A 14,884-nucleotide genomic window follows, 5' to 3' on the forward strand; every position below is an offset into this window, starting at 1 on the left:
TACGCATTTGAATTTTATCTTTATCACGTGTCTTTTAATTGTTTTATCTATTTAATTCGAAAAATATTAGCTTTTATAAGAGATCAATTCTGTTAATTTACTTAAATGCTGGCGCAATTTATTGCTAAATTCATACATAATGTCTCATCTCCTTGACTATGTCAAAGTCGGGGTACTTTTTTTATCTTACAGTATTACAACAGACATTACGAAAGTAAGTGTGCAAGCCAATTCCGATAAGAAAGTGTCATGCAAAATATTCAAGCAATTATACGTCCTCTTTCTATCGTGTTGTGCTTATGTGGACTCGGAGTATTCGAATATCCTGAGGGTCAACCGAGATTATGTCTTACCATTCTTTACATTTTATTGTCATGGCTGTCATACACATACTTCATTATTAGAGCGATGAAATTTTATGATAAATTTAAAATTGGCATGCCCATAATAACGATAATTTATATAAGTTTTGTAATAGCATATGTATTGCTTAACTTGTTTTATAATAAGGTATGATAATTTAAAATTTTACAAGTATTAAATAAATGATAATGTTTGCACACTTCTTATATATATTCAAAACAAAATATTGTAAAACGTCACGTGATTGAGCTATATATAACGAGTTATATAAATATAGTATCTGTATCCATATTGAAAGTGATATAAGTCAAATTAAAAACTGCGTGCCGAAATTCAGTGTCACTACTGAAAATTGATATAATATAATATATTTATATAATATATCGTGACATAAATTATAATAAATTTTCAGTACTAGCAATGAATTTCGGAACACAGCTATATAATCACAAATATCAATGCGTTACTGTATATGTATATGTTAATGAGAAAACAGATTTGCACCATTTTCAATACAATACAAAATAATACATACTAAAACCATATAAAACGTGCATATTTAAATTTATAATAAATAAATAAATTTAAAATCTAAATAAGAATATAAAATATAGAATAAATTATTTAAATGTAAATATCTAAATATTGTGCAAATCTGTTTGACGTACAAACATTTTAGAGATTGTTTTATACTTTAATATTTATTATTTGATACAAGTAATATTGTAAATATTGTAAATGTCTTATCTTATGTGCAGTTTTCGAAATATGTATTCTCTTTCTGTATATAACGTAATGTTTTTTAGAAATTTAAAAGTTGCTTAAACAAGTTAAATATTGTGATTGATACTCTGGAGAAACTTGGGACGCCAAACAATTACATAAAATTACGCATGCGTATTAAATGGCTGATCATAGGATGGATTATCTTAGTTTTTTTCTTAAATATACTTGATAGTGTATGTATAGTTAGACATGTTCCCAAGTCTTACACTGTAATATCCATATATCAAATGTTCATCCAAAATCATATGTATCACACAGTCATGCTCTATGATCTAACATATATGATACTGCTAAGGTATGTGTTCATAACATTGCAATAAAACTGAGGCTTTCTTCGCTATAACACGAAACACAAGAATAAATTATGCACATATTATTTATTATATAAATTAATTATTATAAATTAATTATTTTATTATATTTTTAATACAGATACATCGAATCTCAATTCGGGCACATAAATCAGCATATTCAAGAACTGTCGAAGGAAAGGAAACGGCGAGTAAAATGTACCTGGGCAACTTCTAGTTTATTTCTTATTCATCGACATATGTCTGGCACCGAAACATCTAAGCAAATCATATGGATTTTAATGTAAGTTTAATTAAAAAAGAAAGAATATATTTATTATCTATATAATACACAATATTCAAACTACGTTCAGCAATAATAGAATAAAGTCATGCATATAATAATGCAAATTTATAATATAATATATGTATATAATTTACTAAAATATTATACATATATGATTGTATATTAAATGCATTTTATAGGCATGTACACTTGGACCTGTGCTCGATATCACGTGAATTAAACACTGTATTTGGATTTCAAATGGTGATGCAAACGACTATATTACAGCTTTTATACAGTTTATTACCATTCTTTATAAAGCATTTATGATGATAAATACATACTCGAAGTATCTAATAACATTGGATATTTTGACCACTTTGGCTTGGGCTATCATCAACATTATAAAAATGATTACTTTTAATTACATTTGCGAAGGAATTTATATCAAGGTATGCGCTCTTGTACAAAAAATATATACTATATAAACAATTGTATAATATCTACAATTATATTTTATTATTCATATACGTCAATAGAATATGTTGATATAAATAGATATTTATATTAAATAGATATTTATATTAAAAGAATTCTTTAACTATTTATGTTGACCATCAGTTATTATTAGTTAAAGCTGCTCTAAAAGAATTTTTCAGCATCATGTCAAAAGCTAAAAAAATTAATTTAAAAAAATAATCTTATTTAGTATATCAGAATATCGATTTTAATTAATATTAGGCAAGCAGAGTCGAACTATTTCTCAATAAATTAACGAATCTTAACATTGACGTCGAGGCGCAGAACAATGTAAGCGACAATTTTTATTCTATATATACGTTTGTGCAAAATTTAACGTTTCTAATTATACAATTATTTATAGATTATGCAGTTTCTGTTACAATTATTACGGAGACCATTTAGAATTTCCGGGCTTGGATTTTATTTTTATGGTTATAACTGCATACAATGGGTCTGTAATTATTTAGATAACTATAACACGATTATCAGTATCTCAGAAACTTCTAGATTCAGTTATAACTTTAGTATCAAAAATAAGATATTTATTATGCGGAGTTTATAATTATTGATGTAGATATTATATTATTTCATTAGTTTTTTAAATAGTCAAATAATAATAATCAAATTTTACAAATAGAACTTGATATAAAAAACAATTTTTCTTTTAGCTTGTACAAAACATTGCCACAATTGCAATAATTGTTATACAAAACACGAACATTTAAAAAATATTAAAAAGCATTATGTTGTTTCAAAAATGAGGAAATGGTATCTGAAAATGCAAATTATATCATAATTTAGTTTATGCTGTACGTCTTTTGGATGCACGATTTAAAGTCATTGTTTACATTGAGCGATGGTTATTTTATAAAATGTATCAAGTTTATAAAAAAATACATAAAAATACTTGTAAAATGGTGTCATATATGTACGCGGTATTATATTCCTTATATTTTAATACAAATTATTTGTGACGCACATCAAACAATCAGTATAAATTAAGCCTACACATCTTTAATTCTACAATACTTCATTATAATTCGAAATACATCGAAATAACTGCACATAAGATAAGACATTTACAAAAAAATATGTTAATATATATGTAGCATATTTTAGTTATTTATGTTAAGTGTAATAAATTAAATTGTGCTTCTTCAATACCATTTTAAAAGCTGAAAAAAAAATAAAATTTAACTAATTTATCAAATTTAATCAAATTTAATTAATATTAGGCAAGCAGAACCGAACTTTTTCTCAATAGATTGACCAACCTTGCTTTTGACATTGAAACGCAAGAGAACGTAAGTAATACGATTCTAATAATGTATATGCTTATATATAATTAAGGGCATTACTAATTATAAAATTATTTGTAGATTATGCAATTTTTGTTGCAATTATTACGAAAGCCATTAAGAATTTCCGGACTGGGATTTTACTATTTCGGCTATAACTTTGTAAAATGGGTTTGTAGTCCTTTTTATAAATAATTATAATATAACATAACAATGATTAGTCTTTGCAAATTCATAATTCAATTCTGATTAAATTTTATAAATAGCTATCCAAAATAAAATATTATATAAAATTTAATAATATAATATAGATAAACAATTCTTTTAGCCAAAGTATATCAATAAACATGTCAAAGATCTATAATATATGTATATGTATATAAGAATTTTTCTTCCAGTTTGTGAGAAGCACTGCATCTATTATAATAATGATATTATTAGCAAAGCAATAGAAGGAGTATTAAAAAATTTAGTGTAACAAAAAAATAATATCTACAAGCGCAGCACATTTTATTTTTTCCGATTCTTTCACTGCAATTCAAAGTATTTCAGCTGTTTCACTTGTAGAAAAATAACTTTATTTGCAGCTGATCGATTCTTTTAATCTACATAAGTGCTAACGCGAGTTATTGTTAATTTTTAAAAACTTGTTAGCTTTCAATTATTATATATCAATTGATATAAATTTTATTATTTTACATTATCATGTCACAGATGTCTAATTTTCCTTCATAAAGTGAGTTCCTAGTTAAATGCCGCGAAGAAATCGCCATGAAGAATGTTCAAGCAGCAATATCTCCACTTTCATTTGTATTGTTTTTATGTGGATTCGGAGTGTTTGAATATTCTCAAAGTCAACAAAAATTATATTTAAGCATCCTTTATATTCTGATAAAGTGGTTGCTTCACATTTATCTTGTCATCAAAGCGAAGATAATTAGCCAAACGTTCAAAATCAATTTTCCTATGGGTGTTGATATTACTGTAATTTTCGGAGTGTTGTACATGCTGCTTACTTTCTATTACGATAAAGTATGTCAATCTGACGTGATCATTTAAATTTAAAAAAAAAATGATTTCTTTATTTTTATACATACACTTGTAATCTAAATTAAAGAGAAAATCATGTGATTGTATTATAAGCCTATTTTAAAAATTCCTCAAATTTATGTAAAAATTCATTCACACATAGAACACGATATAAAACGACAAAATATTTTTCTTTGATACGTATAGCATAAATATAATTATATAACATATAATATATGCCATTCATTTTAAATTTGCAACAACATATAAAGATAAAGTATTGTTAAGTTTATGGAAAAATTTTTTTCGCGTCATATCATGTTGTGGCGTTCACATATGAAATAAATGAGCAAAAAAAATATTCAAATTTTAGCAAATATAATTAATTACAATCCGATTTTTCAACAAAGCTTCCAATAGTAGTTTTATATTTCTTTGAAAATAATACAAATTTTAATTAGTATCTAATTGCAAACTTTTAAAAGATATTTTAATATCACACCAATCAATATTCAAATATTTTTAATCGCCTTTTCACATTTAAATTTTTGGATTTTACTTTTTATATGACGTCTAAATATTACATCTTTGTCCCTATATATGTATTGTTTTTTAAAATATATATGTATTTATATATTGTGATGTACTCATCTCTTTCAGAAATTTAAAGATTGTCTGAATAGATTAAATATTGTAAACGAGACATTGAAGAAGCTTGGAACGCCAAAGAATTATATGAAATTGCGCAAACAAATTATATGGCTGATTATTGGATGGATTATTTCGATCTTTCTCATGAATATAATCAGTTTTCTATGGTTCTTTATACGCATGTCAAGATCTCATACCGCAATGGCTATATACCTATCGTTAGTACCAAACCATTCGTATCAGATCAATGTAATTTATGATTTGAATTATATGATACTGCTAAGGTTTGTACATAACATTACAATGTAATAAAGATTATTTTTAATAGAACACAAATTTGTCAACTTGACATTGAGTTGTCATTAACGAATCAAACAGATCATGCAAAAGTCCGTAAATTAATTATTATAAATTACAGTTTGTGTTTCGCATTCTATGCAGATATGTAGGAACTCAATTTGAACATGTTAACCAACATATTCAGAAATTAACAGAGTTAAAGAAACGACAAGTAAGACATGCTTGGGCAACCTCGACTTCGCCCTTTATGAAGCGTCATATGGCCGGCACCGAAACATCTAAGCGAATCATATGGTTTTTAATGTAAGAATAATTGAGAGCATTAAAATAATACTAAATGCAGTAGCAGTTTTCAAATTGCCTACTGTGATAATAATAATTGTAGAGATTTATATACGTATATTATTTACATACTTGAAAAATAACATTTCTATTAATATATTATTTCTTACTATTATTATATTCAAAGCACAAATAAATATATTCACATAATTGAATAAAGTTTAGTTGCCTCTTGTAAATTAAAATTTAGTAGAAAAATATATATATGTATATGCTGTGGAATCTTCGAAAAAGTTAATTTCATAAAGAATATTCGGTAACCGCACGGATAAAATTTGAAACTTGCAAACATATGAAATTAAATATTTATTACAATTTGTTATACATGCATCTTACGCGATTATCTAAAAATATCACTCATCAAATGCATTTTGCAGGCATGTTCATCGCGAACTGTGCTCGATATCGTATAAATTAAATGCGATATTTGGATTGCAAATGGTAATGCAAGTTATTATATTTCAAGTTTATACAGTCCAGCTTATTTACGAGTTTTATGAAACAATGATGACGGTAAGTGTCAAAGATACGTATAAATTAGCGATTAATATTTCTGATACTTATATATGGGCCACAATTAATGTCGCCAAAATGATTGTCTTTAATTATATCTGCGAGGGACTTTGCACTAAGATATACAAATTTACACAAAATACTATGCAATTAAATAATTATTGTGGCGATTAAATAATCCCACATATCACGCGCCGCTACAATTAAGACGCGCGGAATATCAACTTTCCCGTGAGTGAAAGTTACGAAAAAGTTTCGAGCGCCTACCGCTACGAGGCGCGCATCAACCTTCCCGTGAGTGAAAGCCACAAAAGCTTTCGTGGCTTTCACTCACGGGAAGGTTGATGCGCGCCTCGTAGCGGTAGGCGCTCGAAACTTTTTCGTAACTTTCACTCACGGGAAAGTTGATATTCCGCGGGTCTTGTAGCGACGCGTCATATGTGGGATTATTTAATCGCCACAATTATAATAAAATAATAGCGTAACTATGTATTTATGTATATATTTATGTTAAAAAATGTGCTCTATTTTTAGTCATTTATTTTAAAATATATATGTATATATATATATATACATATATAGTTACTAAAAACTTCGAAAATTTTATTATTTAAAAAATATAATAATTTTTCTATAGCTTATTTTAATCCATACATATACATTGTATATAATAGAATTATATTATAATATTAGGCAAATAGAACCGAGTTATTCCTCAACAGATTAACAAATCTTATTTTTGACGTCGAAACACAAGAAAATGTAAGCTATATAAATATACAGTAATTTAAATATGTGTATATTTATGCACAATTTAGCATTTTAATTAACTATTTACAGATCATGCAATTTCAGTTGCAAATATTACAGAGACCACTAAAAATCTCAGGACTTAGACTTTTCTATTTCGGTTATAAATTCACCCATGAGGTAGTTAAATTCCTATAAATATAATTATCACTTTAATTGATTCAAGTTTAGATAAATTCATCAAAAATAAAATTTCGATTATAAAAAAATATAATATTAATTTCAATAATTAAATATTTGTTATAGAATAATATCTTAAAGAACAATGTAAATAATATATAAAAAACAATTTTTTCCAGTGTATAAATTATATTGGGACAATCATAATATTTGCGCTGCAATCACATTCCTAAAGAGATACTATCAAATAAAAAGCAGAATGTTGTAAATATTATTTGTATTAATATGTACTTTTATTGTTATACTTCCAATTTGATACTAATTGTATTGATAATAATTTCATTGATACACACAAATCAAAAAGAATGCTATCACATATCTCGTTTGCTATTCAATAATATTTTAAGCACGTAATAATCTATATCACACAATAATCCCTTTTTAAAACAGGTATGTTAAGTCGATTCTCGCAAGTTTTGTTGCCTCTTTTCCGCGATACTGATTTGCTAATTAAATTTTAAAATAATAATAGGTATGTAAAAAATATTAAAATAGTAATATGTTGTAAATAATATATTATAATACCTTATCCGCGATTAATATTTTCTGACAGAAATCAGCTGATAACTGTCAAAAATATTAATCGAGTTTAAAGTATTATAATAACATATTATTTAAAACATATTATTTTATTTAATTTTATTTTGAACAAACTCAAACTGCTAACTCTCGCGATGACAGCTTCTCGATGCTACGATTATAACGCACAATGCAAATCGAAACAGTCAATAAGCATCGCTGAAAAGATGCAACAATACTTGCGAGAATGGTCTTAACATGCCTTTTTAGAAAGAGATGTTATAATATTTTCAATTCAATCAAAATAAATAATTTCTCACTCACCGATACGTGCAATAGCAGTTGTAGGAGTTGTAGTACAGCACATTGATCTGAAAACAAAATATTCAAATTATGTATATACATGTGTGTACGTACAGAATGTTTTAAAAGTCTGGAAACGGTCGAATACCTCAATGCAATTTATAAAAAAATGTTTTTATTTTGCATACCTCACAGTTGCCCCGCTGTCGCCCGATGCCTCCCTGGGCCTCCTCCTCCTCTCTTGGTCCATGGTAGCACTCGCGAAAACACGAATAATTACGATCGCCCGACACTTTACACGGCACTCCCGACACGCGAAACTTTACACGGCACTCCCGACGCGACGCGTATTTCGCGTACATTGCACAATGAGAAAAAACGATGCGAAAATTATATTCGCGTGCAGCTTATCAGCAATGCTATCTGTAACAAATAAAATATATACATATATATATAGAGAGATACTTAAACAAAAATTATGTTTCTTAAAAAAAATATTATTATATAATTATTCTGCTTAACCTCACAATTGCCCCAGTGTTGCCCGATACAACCCCGGGCCTTCTCCTCGTAGAAGAAGCTTCGAAACACTTACTTTTTTGCGTTTGCGACGCGCGGCGACGCCCGGATTTTAAATATCACATATTCGACGCGTTTCGGTAAAACGTGAGAATCGCGAGTGCTTATTCGCGCGCGAATAGAACCGATGCTCTGTTTTCGCGTCGCCGCTTTTTTCTAGGCCCACTTATCGGAGGGCCTCATCGAACGACGATGATGCGCGGCGACTCTCCCCGCGACGTACTTAGGTTAGGTCGAGAATCGTCGATATGTAATAGACTCGCTCGTGCGATCGCGATCACGTCGGTACACGATTTCGCGACGCGATCGGATTTATATGATAATTAAGCACTTAAAAACACTAAATTCACGCTCGTACTGTCGCGGACCGGCGATGAGCGCGCAAACGTCGATCGCGAACAATCGAAAATGTATCTAGCAACAGCAGTACTGATGTCAAGTGTCGGACTGCCGGACTGGCACTGCCAGTTACGGGACGCGCAACGCGCACACGTCACACGTTGCGACAAGATGGCCGAGTCGTAGTGGTGGGGGTCCAGCGTAAGTATGGCGCGCACACGTTGCGACAAGATGGCCGAGGCGTAGTAGTGGTGGTGGGGGTCCAGCGTAAGTATGGCGTGCGAGCTCGGAGCTCGGCTCGGTTCGGCGGTATATTATTATTTTAAAATTTATTTCGTAAATTAACGCTATATATTATGTATTCTTTTTTAAAAAAAATATGTAAAGTCGATACTTGCATATATCGAAGTTTATTGTTGTCGCTTTTCCGCGATGCTCATTAGCTGCCAAGATTCACGTTGTGCGTTATATTCGTAGCATCGAGACTATCATCGCGAGGGTTAGCAGTTTGATAGTTTGTTTAAAATTAAATTAAATAAAATAATAATATTAGTATTAAATAATATGTTATAATACTTTAAACTCGGTTAATATTTTTTGACAGAAATCAGCTGATAACTATCAAAAATATTAATCGCGGATAAAATATTATACCTAACATATTATTTAAAACATATTATTTTATTTTATTTTCATAACAAACTGATAAACTACTAATTCTCGCGATGACAGCCTCTCGATGCTACGAATATAACGCACAATGCGAATCGAAATAGTCAATCAGCATCGCAGAAAACATGCAACAATACTTGCGAGAATCGACTTAACATGCCTTTTTTAAAAAAGGATGTTATAATATTTTAAATTCGATTAATATTTTTGACAATTATCAGTCGATTATCAGACAATTATCAGTCGATTTCAGTCAAAAAATATCAATCGTGGATAAGATATTATAACATATTATTTAAAATATATTATTATTTTAATATTTTCACATATTTACACCTTCATTACCGCTATAGCTATAAAAATGTTATAAAATAAGCAATTTCTCACTCACCGATACGTAGGTACAATAGCGGAGTTATAGTACACAGCACACATTGACCTAAAAACAAAATAAACTTATTATTTTATATTATAACACAATATAAATATAAATATATGTAAGCTAATATATTTAATTAGCAAATTTTCGTTTTATTAATATTTTTTGACAGAAATCAGTTGATTAAAGCGTTAATTTGCTAATTAATTTTTAAAATAATAATATGTTATAATACTTTAAACTCGATTAATATTTTTGACAATTATCAGCTGATTTCTGTCAAAAAATATTAATCGAGAATAAGATATTATAACATATTATTTACAATATATTACTATTTTAATTTTTTAACGTATTATTATTTTAAAATTTAATTAGCAACTAATTTCTGTGAAAAAATATTAATCGAGTTTAAACAAATTTTATATTATTTTTTAAAAGATATCATTTTTTAACATAAAACTGAAGAATGGTGCGCGCGAAGCGCGCGCTTGTGTTGTTCTAGTCTGAGTAAAAAAGTATAAGACTAAAATATAGTTGCAGACAGCGATATTTAATTTTGTCACATGTATTTAAAATAAAAATGCATATATTAATCAAAAGTCATTCTCGCAATATATGTTACAGCAGATCGATTATTTTAATATTCATAAATATAGTGATTACAATTATGACAATCCAATGTAATCGTTGGCAAAAAATTTAGCAACGGCATTTGCCATAGTAAAAAGCTTTCTCTTAGTTTATCGAAAGTTATATGGGTAATAATCAGTTATGTATATGGTTTAAGGTTTGTTGAGTTTTTGGCAGATCCCCCCTTCCTAGACTATATATTTAGTTTGCAATATGTATTACTATTTTGGTTGATTTGTTTCTTTCTTTTGATATGTGTATATAATAATGCCTTATATAGTTTATTATTTCATCATTTACTTTTCACATTTGCTTTGGACTAAACATTTTTACAGCGTTCATAACAATTTGTTTTTGTAGTATTTACGATAAGAAGAAATATCAGCATATGATTATAATAATGTGTATATTTATTATTTTATAAATTTTTAGAGAATAGTATGTACAAATTCTCGAGTTAAATAATTAAAAAATGTCAATTGTATTAATGTTGTAAAAATATTTATCCTATGTAAAAATAATAAGCGACCCGCTATTTTTGCTAGATCGACCGTGTAAACTTTAGTAAATCGATTATTTTAATATCCATAAGTGTATCTCAATTAAAATTATAAAGATCTACTGTTACCAAGTGATGCAACTAGCGCAATCATCAGTTCACAATCGAACCGCTTATGTAAAATGATTAAAAATATTCAAGCAGTTCTAGAACCGCTTCTGATAATTAGTTATATGTGCGGTTTTAGGATTATAGAATTTCCAACTGGTTTTCCAAAATTGTGGTTCAGCCTGCTGTATATATTATTTTTTTGGTCGACTTATTTCTTCCTTCTAATATATACAGTAATTCCTCATCTTGGAATTGGATATACTAAAGAATATTACATTTGTCTTTTTTTTAACATCTTTATAACGTTAATAACAATTGTGTGTGGAGTGTATTACAGTAAGGTAAGAGGAATGTTAACATATAATGTTATATATGATTTATTAATAATAAATAATTTTTATCGTTATATATTTACATGGAATATTTCAAGGAATATTTAATTTAACTTGTTATGTGTCCAATTAAGTTAACTAGATATAATTTTAATATAGATAAAACTATAATCATAATTTAGGGAAAGGAAATGCTATGAAAAAAACGTGAGATATTTTAAACTTTAGTACAGTGAATATTATTAACAATAAGAAATTCTTTCTTGCTACATACATATTTGACAAAACTATTTTTTTTAAATATATAAAAAAATTTTTAAAGAAATACATCTTTTAAAAAATATAATAATTACAATACCTAAATTAAAAAGTTTATACTTAATAAGATATAAAATTGTTAATCCATGAAACTATAAAATTAAGTTTTCCGATAATCTTTATAAGTTATTTATCTATTGCGTATTCTTTTGCAAATAGAAATTTAGAAAATGCATAAAAAGAATCGCCATTGTCGATAATACTTTAGAACAACTTGAAATGACAACAAATTATCAAAAGACACATAAGAAAACAATATGGTTTATCTTATTAATATGGTTTATGATAACCATAACAATAAACTGTTTAAGGGCTCTATATGTAGGACATGAATTTAATTTTAATATCGCAATGGCTATCTATGTTCCCAGCGTACTAAACTTTTGTATTAACATCAATTTTGTTGACGACCTGATTTTCATTAGTATTCTTAGGTTTGTACATCGTTTTATATGTATCATAATTATTCTAACAAAGTTAAATTATGTGCGTAAAATAAAATTAGATTGTTATTTATAAAATTTAAGTTCTTTTGGAACATTAAGAAAACTGATATATATATAATAATGCATATATATATATATATATATATATATAATATAATAACCTAACATGCATCTAATAATATTATATATTTATTAATTTTATTTTGTTTAGATACATAGGACTGAAGTTTGATCAAATCAATCAAAATCTCCAAAAGATAGTGAGAAATAATAAACATGAAATAATACAAGTTGGAAGGAATCACGTGTTACAGTCGCGTCAGTGCAGACTTTTTGGAACTTCAAACAACAAACACATAATATGGATTGTGATGTATGACACGTATGAATTTAATATAAATTACAAAGATTTTTTATACAATAAATTTTAATATCACGTTTACACAGACATCTTCATTTGGAGTTATGTAAAACATCTCGTGAAGTAAACACAATGTTTGGGCTACAGATGACTTTAAAAATGGGATTGTATTTCGGTTTTATAGCAACAGGTCTTCATGAAATATTCAACATGATATTTATCAAAAATTACGTGCAATATATAAGACTGGAATACCTTGTCTTAATCATTTTATGGATTATTATGCACGTTTTAAAACTTTTCTTCATTAATTATATATGTGAAAGAGTCAGTGTCAAGGTATTGATTTATTCATATATTGCAATTTAAAATGTATTTTACAAACTTTAATTTTTACGATTGTTTGATTATTTAATATATTATATTAATATAAAATTAATAAAAATTAGACTATCAGAAACTAAAAAATAAATTCAACAGTATTTTGTATATTTTAATATTATAATATGTATAATATTAATATTATAATATGTTACTCTTTCTATGGATCATTATACATATTTTAAAACTATTCTTCATTAATTATATATGTGAAAGAATCAGTGTCAAGGTATCGATTCACACAAACATTGCAATTTAAAATGTTTTTTATAAAATTTATCTTCAGCGAAGATTAATTAATTATATTAAATGCTAAAATTATTGTAAATTATCAAATCAAAAATAAATTTAACAGCATTTTGTACATTTTAATGTTAGGCAAATACATTAGGAAATGTTATAAATAATGTATCATATTCCATTTCTGATGTCGAAATTCGTGAAAATGTAAGTTTTAATATGAATTTATTGAGAGAGATTTACAAATTTACATTGATTTAAGTTTAAAGATTTAAATTTAAAGAAAATCTGAAAACTATGAGTTGTGTGCATAAAAGTTGTGTATTGTGTTTTTCTATTTATATAGATTTTACAACTTCTTTTACAATTAACTCAATCGCCGCTCAGATTCTATGGACTTGGACTGTTTCAGTTTGGTTTTAAATTTCTTCGAGGGGTACGTAGTAATCATGACATTACTACTTATTGCAAATAATAGAATTCATTATACATATATATTTAAAAAATGTAATTACCTTTTTAGTTCTTCACATCTATTGCTACTGTTTTAATTATACTAATACAGGCGCAAATAAATAAGTAGGTGCTTTAATACAGCTATAATATAATAAGCACACTATATATGTAAATAAATGTTTTAAATAATATTTAGTATCTAACATAACTATTGCATATGAATCATTTCAACTTTACAATGTTTTTTATGGTAATTTTGTACCTCGTTTCTATTTTCTCAAACTATTTTCACACAATTATAATTGTTGTCTGTATAAAAGCAATTTTACTTAAAACTTTTATCACTCAATTTCTATTATTATGTTAAATAATGATATAATGCTGCTATATTATATTTCACTTCTTTAATATATATATTTTTAATTATTATTAATTAAAATTAATTTTATTATTTGGAATTTTATTATTTTTTAACATACAATAACCATACAGATGTCAGAATAATGCGATAAGTATTTCAAAGAAACATTATCGATAACTTTATTATAAATGTATTTGTTTAGACAAAAATAAACAAAATATATTCATTGTCATACTTTTCTGATAGCTTGCGATATAGAAAATTCAACAGATCGATAATTGTAATATGTGAAAGCCACCAATTACGAATATACCGTCGTATTCCATATCCGATGAACAGTAATACTTATACATAGTTTTCAATCGTGATGATACCCGCTATGACTTAATACGTTTGAACTTTCGCCGCTTCTGATCATCAATTTTTTTATTTATGTAAAAATAATTTGGAGTTTTCGACACGTCCAAGACTATAATTTAGTCTCCTGACATAATGTTATCGTGATCATTTGACTATTTTTTCATATAATATAACAGTGTCTTTTATAAATCGTTTTTCCAACATCCACTATACTTTCCAAAATCT

The 14,884-nt window shown here is 27.0% G+C and overlaps 1 protein-coding gene and 1 long non-coding RNA gene across 2 annotated transcripts in view; one reads left to right on the forward strand and one right to left on the reverse strand.

The window, feature by feature from the left end:
• Window positions 1–14,884, reverse strand: part of LOC145941927 (uncharacterized) — a 244,271-nt gene that overhangs the window by 167,389 nt on the left and 61,998 nt on the right. Inside the window, exons 3-5 of the long non-coding RNA XR_014426257.1 lie at window positions 10,174–10,221; window positions 8,381–8,615; window positions 8,214–8,260 (exon numbers count right to left, since the gene is read on the reverse strand). This is a non-coding gene — a long non-coding RNA (uncharacterized LOC145941927). The remainder of the gene's footprint in view (window positions 1–8,213; window positions 8,261–8,380; window positions 8,616–10,173; window positions 10,222–14,884) is intronic.
• LOC145941495 (uncharacterized) lies at window positions 140–7,543 on the forward strand. Its single transcript, XM_083047605.1, has 7 exons — window positions 140–214; window positions 5,235–5,509; window positions 5,667–5,828; window positions 6,245–6,498; window positions 7,072–7,142; window positions 7,221–7,310; window positions 7,490–7,543. Exons 1-7 carry the CDS (start codon window positions 140–142, stop codon window positions 7,541–7,543), a joined length of 981 nt encoding a protein of 326 aa, XP_082903731.1.

This window comes from Prenolepis imparis, unplaced genomic scaffold (genome assembly GCF_030444845.1).
Source record: "Prenolepis imparis isolate NDT839.2.m4 unplaced genomic scaffold, iyPreImpa1.0 SCAF_10, whole genome shotgun sequence".
Classification (NCBI taxonomy): Eukaryota; Metazoa; Arthropoda; class Insecta; order Hymenoptera; family Formicidae; genus Prenolepis; species Prenolepis imparis.

What these genes read in the sequence shown, in the direction of transcription:
- LOC145941495 (XM_083047605.1), top strand. Translation starts at nt 140, where the DNA reads ATGTCTCATCTCCTTGACTATGTCAAAGTCGGGGTACTTTTTTTATCT. An exon ending in CGAATCATATGGTTTTTAAT is followed by an intron (nt 5,829 to 6,244) that starts GTAAGAATAATT and finishes TGCATTTTGCAG; the next exon opens with GCATGTTCATCGCGAACTGT. An exon ending in CTGCGAGGGACTTTGCACTA is followed by an intron (nt 6,499 to 7,071) that starts AGATATACAAAT and finishes TATTATAATATT; the next exon opens with AGGCAAATAGAACCGAGTTA.